The following is a 26,824-nucleotide window of genomic DNA, read 5'->3' as shown; positions in this document are numbered from 1 at the left end:
GGCCAAGATACAGTATGGCAGCTGGGTTTACAACAGGTGGAATACATTTGCACACTGTTAAATTACTCTGATGATTGCTTCATAAAAATTTAAAATGACTACTAGACACCAAATGTTTTAGCTACATCTCAGTTTGGAGAAGATTCCAATCCGAGGCTTTTGCATATTTAAAAGAGGCTTTACCCAGCTCGGTTCTGGCAAAAGTTAAACACAGATTGTGGATTGATTCAGAGCGTAATGAGTAATTACCAATACTCCATTGGGAGTTAGTGGAAGTTGACAGCCTATGTCTATACAGAATGTTTAAAAGGGACCATCAAAATAAAGTGTTACCGATAAATTTCCTGGTAAAATATGTATTTGGAAATAAGTCGCTGCCTTTTGACTTTAGAACTAAATACTATGTTTTATAGGATCCTTGTGAAGATGTATAATTCATAGCCTAACATAAAATGTGGTCTTACTGCGTTGAAAAAAATAAATAAATAAAAAAATGGGACAAATTATTTTTAGTATTAAGATGTTTATTTACATTTCACAAGTTTGCAGAGACTAATGCGGCAAACCTCACAAACAGAGACAGTGACAGAGGAAGAACAAACATTATAATATCATATTGTCCTCCACTGCACCTATCAATCTGGCACCAAACTCCATCCTTCACAGCTCATGTATATGATATAATTGAGTATTCATTTGATAATTCAATTATTTATAGGGCACATTTGTTCCAGTTCAAAAGATTAGATCCAATCTAGTAAGTAAATTTAAGTTATACTATACATATATATTGCGACTTTGAAAGTCTGATGTCACAGCAAAGGAAACAAGAGCTACAGATCTTGTTGAGCATAACATTTCTAATGTATGCGAGTTACCCATATCCTCAGAAACACAAGCCGAATGGTCAATGAAAGCTTCTTCAATCTCTTCAAACTGTGCCTTAAACCCTTTACAATCTCTAGATTTGATTTTACAAAAAAGCCCATGAGAACAAACAAACAGACGGCAGACATACACATGCTGTAATCTCACTGGGATAGTGAGTTTTGTGTGTGCTGAGACTGATGTTTTGTCTCTCACATTTACCGACAGATGCCAGAGACCATACTGCTGCTGGTGTTACACAAATGTGTCCACAGTGTGCTGACAATCTCAGAAAAGCACAGGTCTTCTGGTTGGTTGGGGAGAAAAGTACAAAATAAAATAAAAAAAAAATGGATGAATTCTCACATCACCAGAATAAAAAAAGGTCACCACGAAGCACCAAAGAGAAAACAGCCATTAAAATACACGATTTCTTTAGAAAAAATGTCTGTGCATGTGTTACTATTTGTTGTTGCTTTCCCCCTGTCATTAAAAGCCTTTATTTTACAGGATGTTAAATAAATTAAACTGCCTTCCATCATAGTAAGCCGTTGCAATCCCCTGGAGTTTTAAAGCAAAGACAGGGCACCTGAGCAATAAGCACTGATTATATGCAGTGTAAAAATGGCCCAACATGCAACCTTGTGTCTGCTTTGAGAGGTATGGCTTGACAGGGGAACCCTCTGGTCACCCGATTTCTCATTTCAAGCATTTTGCTATCCATCGCTCTGCAAATTCCCAGACTTTTCCAGATGAACACAAATGTTAACCATTCCTTTGCTTAGCCTGAAGCTTCAAAATGAGGTAAAATGAGACAATCAACTCATCCAGTTTAAGAAAACGCTGCTGCCAAACAAAAGATCCAAACGTCCGATCCTTTACACACGTAACTACAGTATATGTGCATGTAGAAGAAGGTATATCCGTGATTAAATGAAGCAGCAGCAAATGAGGTATCTGAATTATAACTTATCCTGAAGGGCTGCTGAAAAATAACATGCATATCTGAGTGACAAGACATCCGCTGACCCTGGCGAAACCACAATGTCCTTTTTTTTAGACAAAACGAGAGATCAGTTCATTTCCCCGACACATTCCTAATGCTGTTGGTGGGATGAGCTAACACTATAATCTGATGTATAAGACTCAGGAGCAAAGCTAAGACAGTCAGTTTGACAACACTAACATATCAGAACAACAACAACAACAACAAAAAGCACACGAATGATTTGTGTGGCAATGTAACCGTTTATGGAAATCGAAATTACCCCCTTTTTTTTGCAGTTTAAAGGGATCATTCACCCAAAAATTCAAATTTGTCAACCATTTAGGACACAAAAGAAGATATTTTGAACAATGAATGGAGATTTTTGTCCATACAAAGAAAATCAAGTTTTGGAAATATTCCTCAGAATATCTTCTTTTTTGAAGAAAGAAGCAAGTCATACAGGTTAACTTTGGACCGACATGAGGGTGCGTCAATGACAGAATTGTCCTTTTTGGGTGAACTATTCTTTTAGCATGAAGCATATTCAACAAATACATTATAATCTCAGTAAAATCATCGACTAAAGCTACAGATCAAGTTGTTGTTGACTGGCCACTGTACATCTAGAATTGAGACAACTGACGGTATGTGACATGCTTACTGTGTGTTGTTTAAAAAGCAGCCAGAGTAATTCAGACATTCATCATCTTCATTTCCTACATGATCAGCCCTGAGTTTGGCCTGCTGTACTGTACATACAAAAACTGGAATGTTTAAAATACCATCTTAAAAGGAACCTACAGTCTTGATCTAGCACCAAAGCACTATTCAGTGAAATTATTGAATAAGGAGTAAAATCAAATGACAGAGACCGACTAGACCGAGAGTTGTCGTTGACGTCTTCCGATATAACAGCTTTAACATAAAAGAGACTACTTTAAATAAGCATTAAAATGCATAAAAGTGAAGCGCAATAGATACAAATCCTGCTCTCAGCAGCAATGCATGATTTTGCATGGAGGACAAAGTTTATTTACAGTTCCAGATGAACACGAAATGGTGAAAGATGCGTTGCCAAAAGACAAATACGGTACGGGACAAGACCTGCCTGAGAGATGGAGGCTATTTCCTAGTTTGGCTGAAAATGTTCTTCTCAGACTCCCTGTGTAGAAGTTCCTGAGAAAAGGAGATGACTGGCATGTCAACAGGTAGATCCTTGAGGTCTTCCCATTGTTTTTAAATCCCTTACTTGAAGGGTATATTGGAAAACTGTTGTGACGATCAAATTATTTCTCTCCCATATCACAAGGGAATAACCACATGCTCGCACACAGGCTAATTACCAGAGACGAAGGTTTCAGTAACCGTTACACAAGAACACAGACAGAGTGAGAAGGGCAGTAGATTCTGCTATTATCCAAAGGCTATGAATCAGACGGCTTAAAAAACGCACGTAAGAAGTCGCCTTCTTAATTACACTCATAAAATCACACCGAAAAATAATATAATCCTGTAAAGAAATGAGGTAGTGCTGTCGACTGAGAAAAAGTTGGAGCATGAATCAGTGTGATGTGTCTTTACAAGTACACTCAAGACTTGAAATGATACAAAATGTACATGAGTGTTCCTTCATTTTTGTCACGTTTTTCTACATGTTTTTAATACAGCAATCATGTATATACAAATGCACCTTGAATTTGAGACTCCTGAGACGCTATGCTCCAGTCAGGGAATGTGGCTTTTTATTTGTATTGTATTCAGGTTTGTGTTTGCATGCATGCGTGTGAAGATGTCCCTTTGATCTGATCAAGTTAAAGGGACAGTGTACCCAAAAATGAAAATTCCAGACCTGTATGACTTTTTCCCTCTGCAGAAAACAAAACAAGATTTTTTAAAGACGTTTTTTGTCCATGCACAGGTTCGGAACAACACGAGGGTGAGCAAATATGACGAAATTTTCATTGATGGGTGCACAATCCCTTTCAAGTCAAATAGACAGTTACGCAATATCCACGTAGAACTGAAGGTGGTGCTATTTTTTTTGTTTTGTTTTAATAACCATTTTGAAAGCACAGATCTTTGTATATCAACCCTGAGACAGCAGGAGGTGGTACTTTGTGGCAGGGTAATCTTCTTTGACAAAATGGGTCTGCACCTCGGATCGATCCGTGACATCTGTCCCGTGAATGAGTTCTGTTTCCATATGCAGGGCTGATTTCAGGATCCTTCGACTTCACCTCATTGACCTCATGTGTGCATGTAAACATATAAACCAATTCAGCACATTCCATACATGCACACAAAGAGGAATTAAAGTGTGCCACTGATATGCCATAAAATGCATATCCATGGATGCTAGTGCTAAAAAAATATTCTATATGTACATACATATAAAATAATGGAACCAAAAGGTTGCAATAAAACAGCTGAGAGAGGAGGCAAGCGTGGCTATGAGAAAATATCCATTTCTCCAGCAGGAAGGTGCCACTCGTTGGTCTCCACTGTTGTCCTTCTCTGTCCCAGAACTTTAGGAACACCATTTATTACACTTCTCTTCCTTCCAGCTTAGGGGTACGCATAGTTATGCGCCCCTGAGGTAAAATGGTCAAGGCCAGAATTGGCTAAGGATGAGGGGGAAGTGGGGAGACCTGGTGAGGACAGAACCTTTCCTGTGGGGCACAGTCTGTGGGTCCCGTTCTCCAGGGTCTCTGCCTTTGGCCGAAGGGGTTTGGACGAGTGGAAGCCATTAGTAAGCCCCACTCCTTGGTTTTTGGCACCACCCACTGTCGGCTGGCTAAGCTCACTCTCAAATGGTCCATTGTGATTGGACAGTACTTCGGAGATGTGAGTGCTGGGGGTTGGAGATGGAGATTGGCTCTCATTGTTGTCCTCGTTGTGAGCACAAGGTGGATGAGGGGTTGATGGAGTTGCCTTGTCTCCAGGAGAAGGGTGCTGGGAAGATGGAGACTCCAGACAGAGCTCCATGTCGCTTTGTGGACCCTGGTCAACTGTTGTGTTAGACAGCTGCGAATGCACAATGACTTCAGCCTCCACCTGGTTCTTGCTGAGGGAATACAGCCTCTCCACATGCCCACTCTGCAAATACAGCAAGTAAAAAATTTCTTTGATGAATAACATTTTTTTTTTTTTTTTAAATAGAAATCTCAAAAATGCATCCTTGCTGAATTAAAGTATTAATTTCATTAAAAAAAAAATCTTACTGACTACAAACATTTGAATGGTAGAGTATCTAAAATTGTTTATATGAAACTTTGTGAGCTATTTTTAAATGGTCTATTTATCTTATACATTTTTATTTATTCATTTCCACACCACGAATGCCACCTATTTGAGACACCATAACAATTTGAATGTAGTTCAATTTTTTTTCTTCAATAATTAATTGCACTAAATCGATGTGTTAAATTGACAAAGCTATAACAAACATTGAATTATGCAAGGTGGAAATGTTAATGCATTTGTATACCCCACTACTATTTCATAACTTTTTTTTTTTTGAAAAACAGATTTTTTGAAATGTCAACAGGGAAATAAACAATAATATGAGGAGGAAAGCTGGACAAAGGTGTAAATTCCTGCTGCCTATATCTCAGGATATTTGAGAAGGACAGTAATTGGTAAAAAGGTATGCAGGCTTCAGCTTTCCATTTCAGAAGTCACATACTAATTAGCTGTGTGTCTTCCCTACTGTCTGCTTAATGGTAATTACTTCTCTGTACATTTCCTGCTGCATGAGACACAATCTATCACCCCCTCCCCCGTCACACACATTCATATTCAGATAAAGATCCAAAGATCTGTAACGCGACTTCTGTAATACTGCCTGCCTTTAACACACACACACACACACATACATCAGCATATATAAATATTCCTTAATATTCCTTTGGCCCACCTTACTGTACTCTGACGGTGGTCCCTCTAAAGCTCCATTGATGAGAGCCGAAGAATCCTCAGTTATAGTATCTCTGTATCTAGTGATCCTATTGGCCCAATTCCGACTGACGGATCCGTTCCAGGCTGACTGAGTTTAGAATGGAAAGAAGAAACTGAAAGACTGAATATACTTGAAAGAAGAAACCATTCTCCTGGATCAACACCTTATGTTGGGTTTGGAAGATTCCTGTCAAAGAAACACAGTCCTATCCCAACCATAAGCCAAACCTAATCTCATAGGCGATATGAACCTCCTTCCAAGACCAACAAGGATGATGCTTCAGGAACACGTCCTACTTGGGAAAATGGTTCCATAGTACACTTCACTGTAATTTTGTACAGTAGGTGCTGGCACAGTTAACTACACAATATCACCATGTTTGGCAATGCTCACCTTGGATTCTGAAAGGCCATCATCAGTCCCTGCAACATTACCCATTAGACTCTGTTCCTCACTGGGCTCTGTGAGGGGTCTGTTGGGGTCTTGTGCAGTAGAGGGCATGAGGGTTTCCAGCTCATGGCAGTCACTGCAGTCAGGCGCAGCAGCAGGCACTGGACGGGCACCCTTCCTGTACTGAGGACTCAAAGAACTCGAGTCAAGTCCACCAGAGACATCCCTAACAGTGGCAGAGAGAAAGATCATTCAAAATCACTAAACGTCTTTATTTTTAAAGCTTAACTGAATGCTAGTGATTTACACTTCTATAAGACCTTAGCAAAAGAATGCATGTCCTGAGACATTTATTTTACCATGTAACAAGTGGTAACACTGAAGAGATCCAAAAGTACATATATATATATATATATATATTTTTTTTTTATGACCTGTTTGAAAAAAATTTGTAACATACATGGACATTTAATCCGAGCTCATAATTCTTTAAGGTTTCCACTATTTTTAATAACCCTTACAAACAATTAAAAAGCCCTTCCTCATTACTTTATAAAGAGATCTACTCTGTAGCACCATAGACTCGGAAATACGTCCCAATTTTACAAAGAGTACATTTCAGGGGGGAACATTTGTATATAGAATACTATTCAAAAACTGGTAGCACTTTACAATAAGGTTTCATTTGTTAAAATGAGTAACATTATTAACATGAGTAACTAACATAAACTAACAATGAGCAATACATTTGTTACAATATATCTCAGTTAATGTTAGTTTGACCAAAAAAAAGTTGTCCATTGTTAGTTCATGTTAGTTTACAGTGCATTGTTAACACAACTTGTGGTTTTAATGAGGTATTAGTAAATTTTGAAATTAACATTAACAACGATTAATAAATGCTGTAGTAGTGCAGTAAATTATTAGTTTGTTAACTAATGTAGTTAACTAATTAAACCTTATTGTAAAGTGTTACCCAAAAGTTTTATGACTTAAAAGTGACTTAAAGTTACAAAAAATGTCAAACAATACTGTTCTTTTGAACTTCTGAAAAATTGCGATCATGATTTCTTCACAAATATTAAGCAGCACAAATGTTTTCAACATTGATAGTAATAAGAAATGTTTATTGAGCACCAAATAAGCACATTATGGACAAAACACGAAACAAAGTGCAAGCACAAACAATACCAGATGAATGAATAGGAAATAGCGCACAAGGCAGAACTTAAATACACAATGGTGATGAACTAATAACAAACAGCTGTGTTAATTAATGAGTGTCCATGGAAACTAACTGGGGTGGTGATGCTGCAGTGGATAAGACACATGCCTTTGGTGTGAGAGACCCGGGTTCAAATCCACTGTGAGACACCAATGTGTCCATGAGCAAGACACTTAACCCCTAGTTGTTCCAGAGGCGTGCGACCTCTGCCATATATAGCAATTGTAAGTCGCTTTGGATAAAAGCATCAGCTAAATGAATAAATCTAAATGTAACTAACGAGTGGTGGGAAACTAGAACAAAGAAAACCGGAAACTGGAGACTAACTAAAAATTAAAAGTCAATGAAAGTGAAACTAACAGAACATAATTGTGACTGATGTAACATTTATAATACCATCAATAAAATAAGTTAGCAAATACATCTCGATTGTTAATGTTTTGAATTCATTTGAATTCATCAAATGTGAAATTGCTTGTGAAATGATAATAGTGTATGTTTACAGTATCAATCAAGGAACAGTGTATGCCTAACTGCTGCTTTGAAATTGACTTTAAAGATAAATAAGAAATGTTTGATTGTTAAAGACATACACAATGTTCCTTATTTTCAGAAATATAGCCTGCCCTTTTTCTCCTTCCCTTTTATATACAATTACATGGTGAATATTAAAGAAGCAGTCATTTTATCTAAAGAGCCTGGTCTCAATTTCACAGCTGGAGGTACCAATTCTACCCCCAACCAAGAGTCTGATGAGTGCAAATTAACCCAGACTCACACAGCTTGTCAAATCTCCCACCATTAAGGTCAGTGTATACTTATGTGAAAAATATACATAGAAATGTAAAGGTCACACATGTACAATGGAGACACAATGCCCTATTCAGACTCTGTTAACCAATAATAATGACCACAAATCTCAGAAGAAGGTGAAATGAGTATGGATCTCTCATTCTTTAAATGCAAAGGCCCAGCAGACTCAATCTGCATCTGTGGTTGTTCATTAGACCTGCAGAGCTCTAATAGAGCAAGAGCAATCAGCCATGACTCTCCGTCATTCAGCTCTCAATACTCCACATCTGCCACATCTGCTTCAGGCACACACACACTGTGTGATTGAGTGTTGTTATGCACCCATGACTCATTCTAGTTTAAAGTAACATCCAAAAGGTCCTTGAAACTTTCTGAATTTGAATATATTTTGAGGAGGTTTTTCGCTGCAGCTCGTTTGTCATTAAAATCGTTTGGGGAAAACAGATTTCTGCCTAAGCCGTAATTGTTGCAGCATTGTTCTATGTTTATGAGGTAGTTCATCTAAAAAAAATAAATAAAAACACTGTTTCAGTGTTTTTTAGTCCATACAATGAAAGTAAGTGAGCCCTAATGCTGTGATGAACAGTGATATTTTATAACACTTTATTTATATACTATTACAATATTTATAATTTTTATTTTTTTTTTTTCATTTTAATTCAAGTTTCATTAATTTGACTTGGTCATTTGACTTGGAGTATTGCAATAATATCGTATGGTGAGTTCCGTATCGTGATATGTATCGAATTGTGACATGAGGGTATTGTTACCCCTAGTGCTTTTGTCTTTTTTTTTTACATTTCTATACAGTTTAATTTTTTTTTTTTTTGTAGTAATTTTAGTACTTTAACTTATCCAAACTCATTTCAGTTTTTATCCAGGTGACCTTTCTAATTTTTTTTCTAAATAAGTTTTACATTGAATATACTGTATATAATTTATTTTATTTCAGCTCTATTTCAATGGCCCAAACCTTTTTAGTTAACAATTACAACACTGGCCCAGTGTTGTTTCAAACGCCATTGACGTTCATTGTATGACAAAAGCAGAAGAAACATACAATATATTTTTTTGTTCACAGAAAAAAAAAAGATTTATATTTTTTTTTACTTTGGGTGAACAATTTATAATCAACAGAGCTATGTAAACTGAAAGTGTTGTGGATCTTACAGAGTTTGGACAGGTGTGTAGCCTACCGTGTTTTTCCATTGCGGAAACTGACACACAAGCAGAACAGGATGCAGAGCAGACCAAGACACACTCCAACTATGATACCAGTCACAGCATGGATGTCCAGCTCTGTAGGAACGTGATAGAGAAAAGAGAGAGAGGGGGGAGGAGGAGGAGGAGGAAAAATCAGACAAAGAAAGAGAAAGGCAGAGGAGTTAAAAAAGAGAACGCATGATAGAAGTGTAGAAATCAGTCAAACAATTGTACATAAAAAAAACATTCCAAATTAATTCAATACAAACCTATTATACTTAAGTATAATATGGAAATATTAATTATAAAACAATGTATTATATTAATTACAAGTCATTATAGGACTGGTGTATGCAAGTCTGTGTGAATTTCTGTGGCCAACTCCCCACAGACAGTGTGTGTATATGAGGCTGGACTGAATCACTTCACACTCCCTGTGGGAGTGCTATTAATTGAGTGTCAGTGATGGGCAGAGGCAGATGGCAGTCCACACACAGACAGAGAGAGAGAGAGAGAGAGAGAGAGAGAGAGAGAGAGAGAGAGAGAGAGAGAGAGAGAGAGAGACTCAGCTACCATTATAAACAATGGGTTTACATTGCCAAACCAATAGCAAATATTACATAGAGTACACATAATGATACATAAGCACAACTCAGTGATATTTTCAAAAGCTTCCATTTTCTGATAGCAAATGTTCACATATAAGCCAAATGTTCAAAGCAATTCTGTAGCTCAAAGACTACTGCAAGTTCATAGGTTTGATCAAATAAAACGTATACTATGAATACAATGTAAGATAAATGTGCTGTACAGTATAAGTGTCTACCAAAGGCAAACATCCAGAGGTTTCAACTAGTGATGAGAGAATGATTCTTTTATATTTCCACTGAAAATCTTTGAGGTAGTTTGCGAAATGGCTCACTGTCTCTCATTTGCTCTCTAAAGTTCCATTTACACACACAAAAGAAAGATCACTGTAAAAAAATAAAAATAAAACAATAACTTGTATACACTTGCAACTGTTCAAAAGTTTGGGGTTGGTAATATGTTTTAAAAGGCACTTATGCTTACACCAAGGCTGCATTTTTTTTTTTTTTTTTTGAAATATCCAGCAAACTGAAATATTATGACAATTTAAAGTAACCGTCTACTCAATTTGAATATATTTTAAAATGTAATTTTTCCAGTGATGGCAAATCAGTTGTGCTGTTTAATATTTTGTGAAAAAAGTTTTACAAAACAGACACACCATATTTCTTTGGCGGAGTATAAACATCCTTCACAGGTGAATATGGTCCCACCCCCATTTCAGTGCAGGCCCCCATCTTAAAATAATAACGAGTCCCACTCATCAGGCCCTGGACTTCTGCATTGGTGACAGAACCTGAGGGACAGAGAGAGAGATTAATAAGAGAGGCAATACCAATTCTCATATGAAGTACAACACCATGTGTGGTGTGTGTGTGTGTTAGGTTCACCATCATGTGTAAGGTTTATCCACAGGTGATCTGGATGGCTGATGTTGCCAGTGTAGAAGATCCAGTAGGTCAAAATGACTCCATTTGGCTCCAGTGGAGGGTGCCAGCTAACCAGAACAGAGAATGAGTCCAGTGCACTCAACTGCATATCCACAGGAGGAGAGGAAGGTCCTACGATGAAAACACGCATTTAAAATCGAAAAACAAAACTCAGCCACTGCATCTTCAGCGTTTTGGATTTAGGAACATCAAAATGGCTGTGTTCGTTATTACACCCAAGAACAGAACACCACAATCGCTTAGACGCCATTCTTCTCCAGCGTATCAACAATGACAGACTATGATGACAGCTCGCTCAGGCTGTGTCGTTTGGTTGTTTTTGTCATTTGATTTGTAGGTTGGAGTTGGAGTGAGTGACGTCATGATGGATTGATGGTGTTCACCTGTGTTAAGAGCTGATGCCGGCAAATAAAAGCAGCTCCCTTCAGTCGTGACGGGCGCGCTCTCCCCTCGTGCCATTCTTTTGTTGCTTTAGTTATTGTCTTGTTCTCGTTTTGATCTATTTTCTTATTTTTACTTTAATAAATGTTATTTCTTTTGCATTAAATCTTACGTGTCATTTCCTTCTTTGTCGCGGCTCGTAAGCCGGCCGTGACACAGGGGAAACATACAAGGAGGTTAAAACAAAAACACTGGATGGATTTTTATCATTATATGATGCTTGTGCATGTTGTGCATATGACCCCTTTAATAAATAGGTTTTGAATAACATGGTCAAGTGTAAACAATGGTTAAATTTTACTTGTTTGCTAGCTGCTAACGCTAACTATCATTAAAATTTTTTTTTTCTTTTTTTTTCTTTTTCTGTGGTATAAAAAGTGTTTCCTAAGAAAAGCACATTTAAATATTTATGATGTTATAACAGGCATACATAGCATTAACAGTCTGTGAGTTTTAAGGAGATACTGTGAGTATAATTTCTGTTTTTTAACACAAATAATAATAACTTCTCTCAGTTAGTCTGACACTAAATCGCTGTGGCAACGTGCTCCTCCCTGCCATCACTTGGCTAGACTGACTGACAAGCTGAAAGACTCTTTGCCAACAAGAGGGGAAATTCCATCTGGGCTTTTAATTAAAGCCAATTATCTCCTTACGCCTCTCCCCATTAATCCCCTAACTGTTAACCTAACGCAAACACAACGACTCACATTGACCCACACAATCATAGTATACTAACAGATACGCATTCATTCATCACTTCCTACTTAAAAAAAAAAAACTACACACACACACTTGTATACACACAATAATTAAGGCTCTCACTCACACACAAACAGACACATGACAGTGTGAACTAGAAATGAAACTCATCTTCATATTCTAAAAGGGCTGTACTCACTGTCTGGAAGTGTGTATTCTTCCACAGTGCTGCTGAAGGGGCCACTCATATCAACTCCGTTTGACTGCACAGCGATTTCATAGCTAGTGAAGGGCTTCAGTGATCCCAGTAAAATCTCCTGAGAAGAGCTGAAAGACAGTGAAGAAAAATATTTAGAGAGAAGTGTGGCTGATACACAACCATTCAAATTTGTTTCAGTTTCATACTAACATTCTCACTTGGAGCAAATAATCTCTCAGACAATGTAACACTGTCCATCAAAAAAAAAAGGTGAAAGAAATACTGACGAGGTCTTGATATTGACGAGGGGGCGGAGAATTCGCATCAGGTGTGTGTGTGTGTGTGTGTGCTTGGCCATCATCAAGTGGTGTTTCAGACTGGACGTCCTGCGATGATGATAGCTCAGTTCGACAAAACACACAGAATACTTTGGTCTCGTCGTCAATGGGACCATTTGGCAACTTTTTAAAAGTAAATCTATTTCGGCGTCTCACACTCAAAACGTAACGTTAACCTACTATTTGGCCAGCTCGCAAGTCCAAACAAGTGTGTGCAGTGTGTTTGCTGTTTTGTTTCCGCTCTCCGCTTGCGCTTTGGTCGTTCTGTTGCAAAAGCATGTAAAAAACAAAACAAAAAAAAAACAAAGTTTGCTAGGCCAAAAAGACCGTTAATCGAGCGATTAAAAACACGTTTAACTGACAGCCCTAATATATATATATTTATATATATATATATACACACAGAGAATGATACAATATTTACTTAAAATTCATAAACAATTTTATTCAATTAATTAAAAAAGAAAAATTCATTTATTTACTTTTGATAGATTTTGAAACTGATGCCCGTCTCTAAATTACCAAATATTGGCAAATAATTGCTGGATGAAAGAAGAGTGTGTAAGAAAGAAGCATGTAAGGAAAAAACTAAGGATATGATATGTGCTTCTGTTTCACAATGATTGTTTATAATCTGTCTATAATTAAATATTTTTGTGTGTATGCATGGTAGACCTGGTATAGTATGAGACCAGCGATGCATTGCGTATTCCTGCGGGGCTGCAGCGTATTGTGTAGTTGATGATTCGCACATTGCTGAAGTGCGGTTTCTCCCAGCGGAGCCAGATAGAGGTGGAACTGTTCGCACGAGCTCTGAGGCTGATGGGCGGCAATGGTGGGTGAGAGATTGGATTCCGCACTAAGAAAATGATACACACACAAAAATGTACTCAGATTTGAATCTACAGGACAGGTAGATATGATTTTATCTATCATTGTCTTCTAATCATAACCAAACACACCGTGTGTGAGCTTCTCTGTTCTGCCCTTCCATACAGCAGGATAACCCTCAGTCTGTTTATTAAAAGCCCAAACCTTCACCTCAAACAGCCGATCAGGAGCTGAAACACAATCACAAATGGTCATATTGTGTGTTATTTTGTTACCAGTGTTATTTTAGTATTATTGATATACTATTATAGTTTTTATGAATATTTTTCATTTTAGTTAAAAAAAATGTCAAAACAACAAAATTACTAAACCTTTACGTCTATATCATTTTTTATTGAGTTAAACTACTGTAAATAAAAGAAATGTTGCCTTTGAAACCAGCTGAAATAAAATAAGTTTATGTTTTTTTATAAAAAATTATTTTATTTCAGTTAACATTTATTTGAATTCATGCAACAAAAAAATGGTTTTAGTTTCAATTAACTTTTATAACTGCTGATAGTGACAGAAAATCAGTACCACGAACACAGTCCTTGAATTTGGAAAATATGCGCAGCTTAGTAAAAGTGTCTTTTATATAATATTCAATTCTATTTTTATGTGAGAGTATAGGATAATTGTGAATAAAGTTACCGCTCAACTCTCACCAAGGCCTGTGACCTCATGGTGTTTAACTCTCTTCCTCAGTTTGATCTGCTGAACCCTCTTATTGATTACAGGCTTCTCCTCATTGGTCAGCTCGTCTCCATCCACCTCCCACCAGGAAAGCTTGTAGCCTGTTATCTGAGTGTGATTGGGTGGTGGTTGCCATGTGACATGGAGGGAAAGCATTTTGGCTCTCACTTTGAGCTCGGTGGGAGCAAAGAGCACTGGAAAAAAAACAACAGAGGGAGTTAGTGAGAACAGCGATGTGTATTTTGTGTGCACTCTAGAGCAGGGCTTGTACATAAGCAGAGGCACCTCCAGGACATTCTTTATGGGGGACACAGAAATTGCAAACAAATTAAACTTGAATTTTAAACAACCAAAAAGAAGCCTACAAGCTTATCCCACTGCCACAATTAATTTGTTTTCTCATTTTAGCTTTAAGAAGGGCCAATAGGGAAAGAAAACAGAAGCAAATAATTCTGGTTAAATATAATTGACATGGTCTAATTTTGTGAGACAAAATTAAGACAATATTGGTCGATGACAAAATGGCTATGGATTGATCAGAAGATACAGATTGATCACAGCAGATTTTATGCTAATAATAAATCATCACATCTGTCGTTCAAAAGAAGGACAGGATGATTTAAAAATTCAAAAAATATATTCAGTAAAGACACATTAAAGTGACAGTAAAGACATTTATAATGTTACGAACATTTAAATCTTAAATAAATGCTGTTCTTTTAAACTCTCTATTAATCCTTAAAAATGTATCATGTGTTCCACAAAAATATTAAGCAGCACAACTGTGATTATACAACACTGATAATAATAATAAGAAATGTTTTTGATTTCTGAAGGATCATGTGACACCGAACACTTGAATAATGTTGAAAATTCAGCTTTGACGTCACAGGAATACATTACAATTTTAATTTTGTAATCATATTTCACAATTTTACTGTGAAAAAAAATGACCCATTAGCCTTTGTGAGCATAAGCCGAACCTAAACCTTGAACAGTCGTCTATGTAAAACCTTGTATTTAAAGGAGTAGTTCACTTTCATGAACATAAACAGTAATTAAAGTATTTGGCCCATGTCTAATAAGACATGTAAACATTAAATTCACTATTTAGTCTTAAGGCAACCAAAAATGTATACATCTTGGTGACTGTGAGACTAATGGAGTGGTCAATGTTGTTTTAGGGGGATCCATGGCCCCCGGCCACCCATTGGAAGCGCCACTGCATACAAGTTTAACCATGAGTTAAGTTGAATCTGGTATCTAGTGCATTTGCGAATGAGTGTATTTTTATGTTTACTCACCCTGAGTAAGGTTTGGTGTGTGATGCGAGGCCCACTCAGAAGGCTGGCTGAACCCAGCTCGCGTTCCCGCCGCAATCCGGAGCTGGTACGTTTGATTTGGTTTCAGATCCCTTAGAGTCACCTGTGTCTCATTCCCACCCACTTCCACAGAGTATATGCGATCCACTGCAGGGCACACATACGTACATGTGCCAGAAAATAAGTATTCCAGTGGAAATCATTTCTGCAGCTGGCTGATAAAAAAGCATGAACAATGGATGCCTGAAATGACTTTGGTTCTGTCTCTCATTCTGTGTCACAGGCCATCAGACCAAATCTGTCTATTGTTCCACCTTTATTACTGTTCATTAAGCATCCAGAGCTTTAATAGAGCAGAGGCAATCAGCCATGCCTTTGCCATTCAGCTCAAAATACCCCAGACATGCATGCTGCACTCCTAGTGACTGCAGATACAGTAAATGCACAAAGCTACAGATTCAGCAGCCAACATGAATTTATCAACATGTGTCAAGGCAAAACCTCACACACACTACAGTGTGTGATACTAATATTATAAAGTTGGTTACATAGGGTTAAGATCATTTATCATATTTGATACACAAATTTCTACTCACAAGCTTTGCTCGAAAACCATACACAATCTACTACAGTCTGATTGTAAACACAGGTAATCACTTTTACAGTATATTATTAGTAATATTTTAAGATAAACACTTACTAGATTGAAGCTACTAGGTTTCCTTGATCCTTAAATGTTTTGTTGTTGTTGAAAAATCATGTTTAAATGTGAGTATCAAATGATAAACCAAGCTTTTGAGGAACATCGGTCATCGGTCGATGTTTCTTTCGGTTGTGTGTTCTTTCTTTCAGAAGGTGGTAATGTAGGAGAGACCTGGGGCCTCATGTATAAACGTTGCGTACGCACAAAATGGGCATAGAAATATGCGTACGCATTTTTGCACGTGCACATCGGGATTTATAAAAAATAAACTTGGCGTAAATAAGTGCGCACCGTAAGGATGCTCTTGACCGTGCGTAGGCACTCTTTTAGAAGATTATGGGTTTTGGCGACACCGATGGTGAGCAGGAGTCAAATGTCTTTTTGCTTACTATTAGACAGAGAATCTAAAGAAAATTATACATCTACAGAAAGATAATACAAATATAATTTCATAAACCTATCCTCACTTGAAGCAAACATCCATCCCTTCTTAAATGACCGCGCCAGCACGCGCGTTGGGCCGTTTGGTGAAACTGACGCACATATAGCCTATAATCTAACGGCAGATGGAGTAAAACCGTAAATCTTCATTATGAGTCCAAATCATAAATACAGTCCATGTTCACAATAATAGTTTAAATAAATAAAAGAATGGTTTAAACTAGCCTATGTTTTACTTCTGATATAAACATTTAGATTAAATATGCCAGAGTTAAACTCTTAAACTACATGAAATCATTAGGCTGAGAAGTTACAATATATATATATATATATATATATATATATATTCAATAAATAGAAATAGACCTATTTGTTGTGGATGCATTGCTTTTGAACACTTTTCTTCTGGCATGCTGTTTTTTAATGTTTTAACTAGAGATTGTCTGAGAAAACTGTTTCGTGCAAATAATGCACAACCATGTCTATCGCTTTCCATTAAAATATAAATCAATTAAAAATACTATTTGGCCAGTGGAAAAGATTGAGAAAAACTTTCTCTGAAATGTATTTAACACTATTTGATTTATTTATTCAAAAACAAGGCAAGGATATAGGCTACTAAAATTTTTTTTTTTTTTTGTAATAATGTGACGGCACATCCGCATTTCATATTTTCCTAACGTCTTGTACCCTTAAACTTGGTATCACGTGGATGAATAATCATATGCAAATGATATGCAGATGAGGATATGCATATTTAAAATAGGCGTTGTAATCTCCATATATGGTTATTTCGGGGAGGAGACGCACGTGCGCACAATCTCCCGCTGACTGGGATTTATAAAGTGAATTCTGCGCAGGTTCTGGCGTACGAACGGTTTTATAAATCTGAAAACTTTTGTGCGTATGCAAATTCTGCCTTATGTGCGTACACACACTTTAAGGATGAAATCTACGCAAAGTTTTATACATGAGGCCCCAGCTCTTTTGTTTGGAACTTATTTATTCTATGTTTTTGATGAGCGTAGTTAGATAAGCTTTATTGTAGTTCATTTTCTTTTATTTGTGTTAGGTTAATTACGTTGCTGTTTAATTTTATTAGATTGGGTTTTGTTTGTTGGAATACCACTCTATTGATTTATTTCTCTATTCATTTTTGTTTTGTTAATGAACTATACTTTATTGTTATATTATTTTCGTTTGGGCCATGGGTTCTAACTGATTAATTGTTATTTACTTTTGTGATTCACAATACATTTTAAATGATCATTTATTGTATTCGCCGCCTTTGGTATTTGTCTTTCGGGTTCTTTTGATCTGACGGCCTGCTGGAAGCCTGTCATATATTTTTTTCTTTCGTTTATTGCATCTTACCCCTAGCAGATGTAATAGCCCCCCCACAATTAAAACTACAGAGCTTTGGTCATAAAAATAAGCATTAATGACAACTGATATTTATATGTATTTTATTCAAGTAGTCTGCTACACTGTTAAAAAGATCTCATTGATTTACATTACAAGTTATGAATACAATCTTACTTTTTAGCCATATAAATCAAATTGCATATTTTTGTTCAGTCTGGACCTCTGACGAGGGGAAAAAACACCTCAGTTTTGTTCAGAATATGACCTCAAAAACGCAAACTTTTTCGATAAAAAACAAAGGTTCAATAAACCTTTCCAGGGCTAACAACACCGCAGGGGTTAATAGGTGGCGCTGTCTTACCCTGCTCCAGCGCTCTGTAGTCAATGCGGTAGCGTGTGATGGCTCCACGGCTCAGCTGTGAGGAGAGGGGCAGCCACATGACTCTCATGTCAGTGGGAGATGTGCTCAGCAGGGACAGCTGCGGTGAAGCGCTGGGAACTGCAGAGAACAAAAAGCAAACATAGATTTACAAAACAGTAGTTGTCTCAAATGACAAACTATACACCATGCACAAATACTATGCACTACAGCGTCTAGTGTATTCATTTTATACGGTTATTTTGTAACCCAGCATCGGAGTCTAATGGTCCCTCCCCTCCTATTGAAACACTGAAGAAATTCAATAAAGCATTTTCTGTAAAGCTACATTGACGAGTTGTGAAAAGGACTATGCAAATACACTCAAATGAAAATTCCATTATGTAAGGAAGGCTGCAACAGTGCATGAAGTTTCCATAATTCCACACTTTGTTTTTTCACACCGGGCATTTGAAGTGCACTTCTTGTTGGAATTTTCAGTGTGAACACAGTCCTCAAACTATTTATACTACAAAATGGCAAAGAATAGTGAATAAGTTGCAACAAAAAGAAAAAAAAAAGAAAAATCATAATTAGTCACAATCTAAATTCTAGGTCAAGTCTAGCACATTGCATACAGCATTATTCATAGTATATAGAAGTCATATGTGGTAGTAAGTTGTAAGTTCCATGCATGCAGAAAACATGCATATTATGCACACAGTATAGACCTTATGTAGCCCCGCCCCTTTTCAGCACTGTGTTCGTTGTCTTTTGTCTTCCGGTCTGTATTTTCACAGCGATCTGACGTATTTATGAATGAATGGCTCATTTTAAAATCTTTCAGGTCTACTGACATTTGTTAAGACATCTGCTTTAAACATAACAATCCTCATGATCACTTTCATTAACTTTACATGAAGTAAATCCAAATCACCAGCTAATTCACCTTTTGCTAAGCCCTACCCCCTTAGTTGCTATGTCCGTCAAACTTCATCTGGGCTGTGGTTTGGTATCAACATGGCTTATGCTGTGACGGCTCTTCCTACTGAAATGTTATCAAATTTTTATAAAGAAGCAAATAAAGTGTCCGATAGAAGTAGGCAAAAGGGGCTGCAATATGCGTTCGAAGCCTATATTCAAGACATACAGGTGAAACAGAAGAAACAAGGCATCCAAGTAGAGGCAAAAGCATAACGTTACCGGTCACAGTCAAAAAATGAATCATCGCATATCCTACTAATCGAGACAGAGGCTGGGACTAACAATATCAGGGAGCAACACTGTTCATGCAAAGCTGGGTAGGTCTCTATTCACTTCTATAATCGTTATTACAAAGCAAACGGACTACACTAGTATAACATTGTATTTATTAGCAGCGTGTGCTAGCGTATCAACAACTGGTATGAGAACCGAAATCATAACCTAAAACATTATAAAACCTTCTAACTAGCATAACTTCACAGTAAGGTTAGAATCAAAAAAGATGTGCTTGTTGATCTTAGAGGGGTTTAGCTGACTGAGGACGTCCATTCAGTTTAATCCAAAAACTACACTTGTCAGGATTTGACTTCGGTTTTGGAAAGGGAAAAAACGGACACCCCCTCCAACCTCTCTGGGAAACGTGTATCTGTGTTACAAATGCCCCAGGCACAATGTTAAACCATATTTTTGTTAAAACTACGACTGTAATAGCCTGCCGAGGCCAAAAATATGAGACGCCTGTGTAAGTCAATGGAGCGCTGTGAAAAAGTGTCGGACCTCTATGGAAGCTCGTTCTTGGCTGCGTTGTGATTGGTCAATCTACATTCTAGGGCGTGGCTTAGCCAAAGGTGAATTACTCCTGGACAGCGATGTCATATAAACATACAGAGCAACCCCAAAAACGAAAGTTCAAAGACAATATTCTAAAGATGGCTGCACGCTTGATTCTCTGGCACATAAGGTCTATAAATATCTACTTTTAAATGTGTCAACATTCATTATCACATTGAAAACCTGACCTCTCCCCATTAGTCAGTGCTCACCATCCTCTAGCATCTCCACAGTAACGGGCTGTGACGGGCGGCTGGCCCCCATGGGCGAATAGGCCACTACATAGAAGGTGTAGGCTGTGTGAGGGAGCAGCTCCTTTACATGCAGCTCTGTGGTGTCGTTATTCACCGCAAACTGATACTCCATGTTGTCTGAGCCTATAAACACACAACGTATAGAACACAGAAATAGTACATTTGCTTTTTTTAAAAAAAACAAACAATTGATCTGAGGAAAAAATATTAGTTTTTTTCTTAGTATTTTGGGCATGAGTTTCTAAATGAGAAGTGGGACCCCATCAATAACAGCCAGAGCTAACATTACTTATGTGGTTCTGTGCAGCAGCGATCTATGAAGTGGATTGGCTTCTGCAAAGTAATGAGACAGGATTTTTCTCTGTGGACTGATCCACTTAAGCTGGCTACACTCAGTGTAATGAGAAACACAGCAGGGTCAAACAGGGACACCAGTAACAAAACAGGAAAGCTTCTCTCAAAGTTTAGAAAAATTTGAGAACAAGATCATATTTTCCAAAAATCCAAATTTTGTTCTATTTTTTGATTGAACCTTTTAATATTTTTAGTTTTCGTTTCAATTCTAATTTGTTTTAGTAATTGTGTTATGTGCTTTTCTCAATTATATTATTTAATTTTTTTATTTCAATTAAAGAGGATAGTTGTTAATAGTTTTAGTTCAGAATAATGGGATGGGAACCAAGAATCCATTTCTCAGTTTTATTTTAGAATATTTAACTTACAGAATATTTTAGAACAGATAAAGCATTCCAGCATTTTTATTAATCAGCACTACATCGCCAGATTCGGCACTACTGAAAGTACATAACCCAACCAGTGTCCTTTGACTACAGAATAGCTGGTTCTTTTCATACAGCTTACAACCAACTGTCAGACTTACTGTAAATTAATGTAATTATTGTCTGTTTGAAAATGTCTATATAAAGACATTGTATTTTCTAAATAATAATCAATGAAAAACGTTAACACATTTTTGTTTAGTACTAATGCGGTCCATATAAGCTGCGAATGTTCTGCATACTCAAGCCTATCGTGGACTCACTAATTAGTATAAACACTATAAATTACTATAAATTCCCTTGTTTGAGGTGTACCATAAAGCTTACATGATAAAATGTTTGTAATACGTATGTAACTGTGTCATATTTATTTTTCCCAATGACGGTAATTTTCTCTCCCAGTTACTGGAGGGATTCGGGTAAGCGGATCCACGGCAGCTTTGGAGCCTACGCTTTGTTATGTATCCTCATCATTGTCCCACGTTCTCATTGGTTTGCAAATGGGGGATTTCATGCGCAGGGAAAGCTGTCCGCTCGCCCAAGTAGAAAAATGTGCTGTTGCTGCCAGATCTCGGGCAACGAAAATCATGTTGTATTTGATAGAATACTACCTAGACTAAATCAAATGAAAAAAACTGAATTTTCATATTATTTCATTTTCTCCATAGGGAAATTTATTTTTTACAAAAACTGTTAAAGACATACCTACTATAACTATCCAAGGTTGTTAATACTCTATGTGTTTTTTTTTATATGTTTATGTGGGCTTTTCTTTAAGAATACTTAAAATACTATTTTAATTTATTATAATTATATCTACTATAATTATATTGAACTTTTTTTACTTTATCAGGCAACTAATATTTATAATATGATACTTTTTTTTAAACTCTTAATAAAAAAATAATCACTTCCAGCATACATTTAAATTGACACCTGCCATGGTGTTTCTTATTTGTCGTCTCTAATTTAGATGTGTGTCCTAAGCAGAAGCACCGTACCATATAAAGGTGAAGTTTGTAATTGTGATGGTACATCACCCTCAACAGGTAAATACAGGCTACTTTTTTTTAATAAAAGGTCCAACATTTTAGAAATACTTTTAACTGTGTTGCTTTGTGTCATGAACAGCCACTGAGCAGCTAACACTCTGTCTTGAGTGAATGTGAGCATCTCACTTATTATAAATGCATCTGCACTAGGTGCATTTTTCAAATTACGCTCTGCCCAGCATACCCGGTTAAAGAAGTCATCGCTCACCACTGATATATATATATATATAGTCAAGGCCAAATATTGAATGAACTTCTAAAAAGACCTATTATTGCTATGAATGCATTATTTACTTACTATGGTAATGGTATTGCATTTCTTTTTTCCCATTCTGAATTATGAAACAGACTCTCTCTCTCACCTGCAGTGCGTTGGTAGTGTACTGAGAAGCCGATGATCTGGTCACTATTGTGTTCAGGTGGGTCCCAGGTGAGCAGTGCTGAAGTGCTGGAGTGGGGTGTGGCCGACACATGACGAGGAGGGCTTGGCAGCCCCTCCCTCACGATGACGGACAGCTTGGCAGTGGCACAGGCGGTGCCCAGGCTGTTGGCAGCAATACACTGGTAGTATCCCGCATCGTCCAGCCGCAGCTGGTTGATGAGAAGAACTCCAGGGTTCTGAGTCTTAACCCGGGCATTAGACTGGACCGGTTCTCCATTCTTGAGCCAGCGCAGAGCAGGGGGAGGGTCACCAGAACTATTACACACAAACCGAGCCGTATTCCCCCGGGACAGGGACACTGCTTCTGGGGGCTGGAGGATGACGGGTGGAGCTGGGCAGAATACGAGCAGGGGAAAAATACAGTAAGAACGACACAGTTCAGTTTGTTCACATTAAACCGTTAGGTTTACATTTATTAATGTGGGTTAATGTTATGTCAATATAAATACTTTTTTTCATTGCAATATCTACAACCCCTCAGTCAGTAATGTATCCAGTATTCATTCAGAATATGCAGGATCTGTTAAAAGAAAACACACACCCACACACACAATTACCCAGTACTCGAAGTTCAGCTGGAGATGAGATGAAATCTCTGGTCTTGGGTTTGTTGGCACGACACACATACACTCCAGCATGGTGACTGCGGGTGTCAGGAATCACTAGGTTGGTTGCCAGGACAACCACATCAGTAGCTATAGGCTTCCCATCTATGCATCCCAGAGGAGTGGTTGTGTAAAAAGAATGCAAAATGTATAAACAAAAAAAATGTACAAAATTAAAAAGACAATGGGAAATAAATCAATCAAGAAAGCATTGAGACATTGACAATTCTTCAAGTATGTATGTCCATAGCAGAAATAGCACCCTTGAAAAAGCTGTGTGTTGGTAGTGTACCGAGAAGCTGATACCGGTAATGTGGTATTCAAGTCTTTTGTTTTGTACACAAGGAGTAGTTCTGCCAATAAATTAAAATTCTGTCACCTACTCACCCTCACGTCGTTCGATTACAACGAATGCACGGCCGAAGGTTTAGTTTCAATAAAGGATGCAAAAGCACCATAAAAGTATAAAAATTAAATTTTCTAAATTTTCCTTTTGTGAACCATGGCAGAAAGAAAGTACGTGTCTGTGTGTGTCTGTCTGAAACAACATGAGGGCCCATCAATCACATAGGTTTCATTTTGAGTGAATTATCCCAAAAACGTGCATCAAAAACACAGCGTTATATCCCATACTGGTGTGCAATGAGCAATGTGAACAGACAGAGGTCAGTACAGCACTGGAGGAGGAACGGCATGCATTAACGATTCTTAGACACTGACTGTCTGCAGCTGCCATATTAGCACTCAAACAAAGAAAAAAAGAGACACCTTCTGCTATTTACAACATCTTGTTAATTTTTTATGAAACCTAATAAGAATAATGCTCTCAGTTATAAAGCCTTGGCATCACTGCGGAGGAAAGAGGACAAAATGAGGTCTATAGTGAACCTGGATGAAAGCAGTAACAGTGAGGGTGATGTGTGTGTGTGTGTGTGTGTGTGTGTGTGTGTGTGTGTGTGTGTGTGTGTGTGTGTGTGTGTGTAAGGGGGGTGGGGGGGTGTTAGGGTGTCTGCTGCAGCAGAGACACGTTTCTATAAAGCAATATAAGCTCATTCTATAAATCACAGATATGTGGGGTTCATTTTCATTGTTTTATGTAGGCACTCCAAGTTCACAGTGGGCAACAATTTGGTCATTCAGCTGACACTTTTATTCAAAACTACAATGCACTTTTTTCCTCCCAATCAACCAGGGGTTTAAGGGCACAGCAATTATTGTTTAAGGATTTCTCACCAGGTTTTAGACCTACCAGGCTCTTCTACTATCAAACTGCCTGACCTGGTTAGTTTTGGGTCCTCTAGCCAAACCGAGCCCAAAAGAAATTCATGAAAAAAATGTATTATATATTTTAATGGTTACACTTTATTTTAATTTTCCACTTTAGACAATCTTTGCATCTGCGTGTAAATGACTAACCATTCGAGTATTAGTAGACAGTCTTCTTAATATCTGCTAACACTTTATTTTGATGCTCCCTCAACATACATTCTATTGACTATAAGTGAGTTTGCAACTACATGTCCACTTACAGTATTTTCCTAACTCTAACCAAAACATAATAGTCTAACACTCTAATGAGAGTTAGTTGACATGTAGTTATAAAATATCTTAGTTAGTAGGATGTTTAAAGTGGACAATTGAAATAAAATGTAACCATTTTAATAAATAACTAACTGAGATGGATGCATGTGTGTAATATATTTGTGTTTAAATCTTACCCTGTCTGCTCCATGACACGAAGGGTTTGGGCTCACCCTGAGCCATGCACTCCATCACAGCTGGACGACCCATGACCACTGTAGAGTTCCGCGGTGGAGCCACAATCACCACCTCACTCTCCTGAGACAGACCTACACATGTCAGACACAGACTATGAGTGTGTGTACATGATAGAGCCTTCACCATCAGGCACAGTGGTTTGCTTGAGTGAAAGTAGCATTAGGTGAAGCAAGTATCCCAACAGAGGATTCTGTTTCCTCTTCTGCTCACAAGAAGTGAGAGAGACAGAGATAAAGCGAGAGGAGGGAAGAGTAATGAAACGGAGAGAGGTAAACTTTGAAGCCAAAGAAAATTGGTGTCATTTTTCCTGGGGTTGCAGCTCTCATAAATAAATAAAATATAAATAATACATAAAACAAATTATACTTTAATTTAACAAGGATGCACTAAATCTAACAAATTTACTGTAAAGGGATTTATAATGCAACAAAAGATTTCAATTTTAAATAAACGCTGTTCTTTTAAACATTCTACACATAAAAGAATCATGAAAACAATGTAGCATTGCACGGTTTCCACAAAAAATGATTGGGCAGCAGAATCAGAATGGGAAAGAAAGGTGATTTAAGCAATTTTGAGCAGGGCATATTTGTTGTTGGTGCCTGACGGGCCGGTCTGAGTGTTTCACAATCTGCTCAGTTACTGGGATTTTCACACACACCATTTCTAAAATTTATAAAGAATGGTATGAAAAGGGAAAAACATCCAATATGCGGCAGTCCTGTGGGCGAAAATGCCTTGTTGACGCTAGAGGTGAGATGAGAACGGGCCGACTGATTCAAGCTGATAGAACTTTGACTGAAATAACCACTCATTACAACCGAGGTATGCAGCGAAGCATTTGTGAAGCCACAACAGCAGAAGACCCCACTAAGTACCACTCATCTCCACTACAAATAGGAAAAAGAGGCTACAATTTGCAAGAGCTCACCAAAATTGTAAAGTTGAAGACTGGAAAAATGTTGCCTGGTCTGATGAGTCTCGATTTCTGTTGAGACATTCAGATGGTAGAGCCAGAATTTGGCGTAAACAGAATGAGAACATGGATCCATCAAGCCTTGTTACCAATGTGCAGGCTGGTGGTGGTGGTGTAATGTTTTCTTGGCACACTTTAGGCCCCTTAGTGCCAATTGGGCATCGTTTAAATGCCACAGACTACCTGAGCATTGTTTCTGACCATGTCCATCCCTTTATGGCCACCATGTACCCATCCTCTGATGGCTACTTCCAGCAGGATAATGCACCATGTCACAAAGCTTGAATCATTTCAAATTGGTTTCTTGAACATGACAATGAGTTCACTGTAATGGCCCCCACAGTCACCAGATCTCAACCCAATAGAGCATCTTTGGGATGTGGTGGAATGGGAGCTTTGTGCCCTGGATGTGCATCCCACAAATCTCCATCAACTTGCAAGATGCTATTCTATCAATGTGGGCCAACATTATTAAAGAATGCTTTCAGCACCTTGTTGAATCAATGCCACGTAGAATTAAGGCAGTTCTGAAGGCGAAAGGAGGTCAAACACACTATTAGTATGGTGTTCCTAATAATCCTTTAGGTGAGTGTGTATATATATATATATATATATATATATTAGTTTTGTAAAGCACATTATGTTAACTTTGTATTAAATATGCTTTCTAAATAAAGTTAGACTTGGCTATAAATGATACATTCA

The 26,824-nt window shown here is 37.6% G+C and overlaps 1 protein-coding gene across 2 annotated transcripts in view; it reads right to left on the bottom strand.

Annotated features, from left to right (window-relative positions):
• Positions 1-740: 740 nt before the first annotated feature.
• igdcc4 (immunoglobulin superfamily, DCC subclass, member 4) overlaps positions 741-26,824 on the bottom strand; it is a 76,497-nt gene continuing 50,413 nt past the window's right edge. For both annotated transcript variants that reach the window (XM_039666874.2, XM_089129546.1), the window contains 16 exons: positions 25,083-25,214; positions 23,317-23,469; positions 22,680-23,090; positions 20,445-20,609; positions 18,421-18,558; positions 15,533-15,697; positions 14,201-14,422; positions 13,625-13,723; positions 13,338-13,521; positions 12,325-12,452; positions 10,923-11,093; positions 10,694-10,828; positions 9,438-9,540; positions 6,207-6,429; positions 5,772-5,900; positions 741-4,951 (listed from right to left, as the gene is read on the bottom strand). In XM_039666874.2, coding sequence (XP_039522808.2) covers positions 4,421-4,951; positions 5,772-5,900; positions 6,207-6,429; positions 9,438-9,540; positions 10,694-10,828; positions 10,923-11,093; positions 12,325-12,452; positions 13,338-13,521; positions 13,625-13,723; positions 14,201-14,422; positions 15,533-15,697; positions 18,421-18,558; positions 20,445-20,609; positions 22,680-23,090; positions 23,317-23,469; positions 25,083-25,214 — 3,089 coding nt within the window. In that variant the 3' untranslated portion in view covers positions 741-4,420. The remainder of the gene's footprint in view (positions 4,952-5,771; positions 5,901-6,206; positions 6,430-9,437; positions 9,541-10,693; positions 10,829-10,922; positions 11,094-12,324; positions 12,453-13,337; positions 13,522-13,624; positions 13,724-14,200; positions 14,423-15,532; positions 15,698-18,420; positions 18,559-20,444; positions 20,610-22,679; positions 23,091-23,316; positions 23,470-25,082; positions 25,215-26,824) is intronic.

This window comes from Pimephales promelas, chromosome 1 (assembly GCF_988280905.1).
Source record: "Pimephales promelas chromosome 1, fPimPro1.hap1.1, whole genome shotgun sequence".
NCBI lineage: Eukaryota > Metazoa > Chordata > Actinopteri > Cypriniformes > Leuciscidae > Pimephales > Pimephales promelas.
Note: the sequence above shows the minus strand (reverse complement) of the source record. Positions and strands in the feature narration are given on the sequence as shown.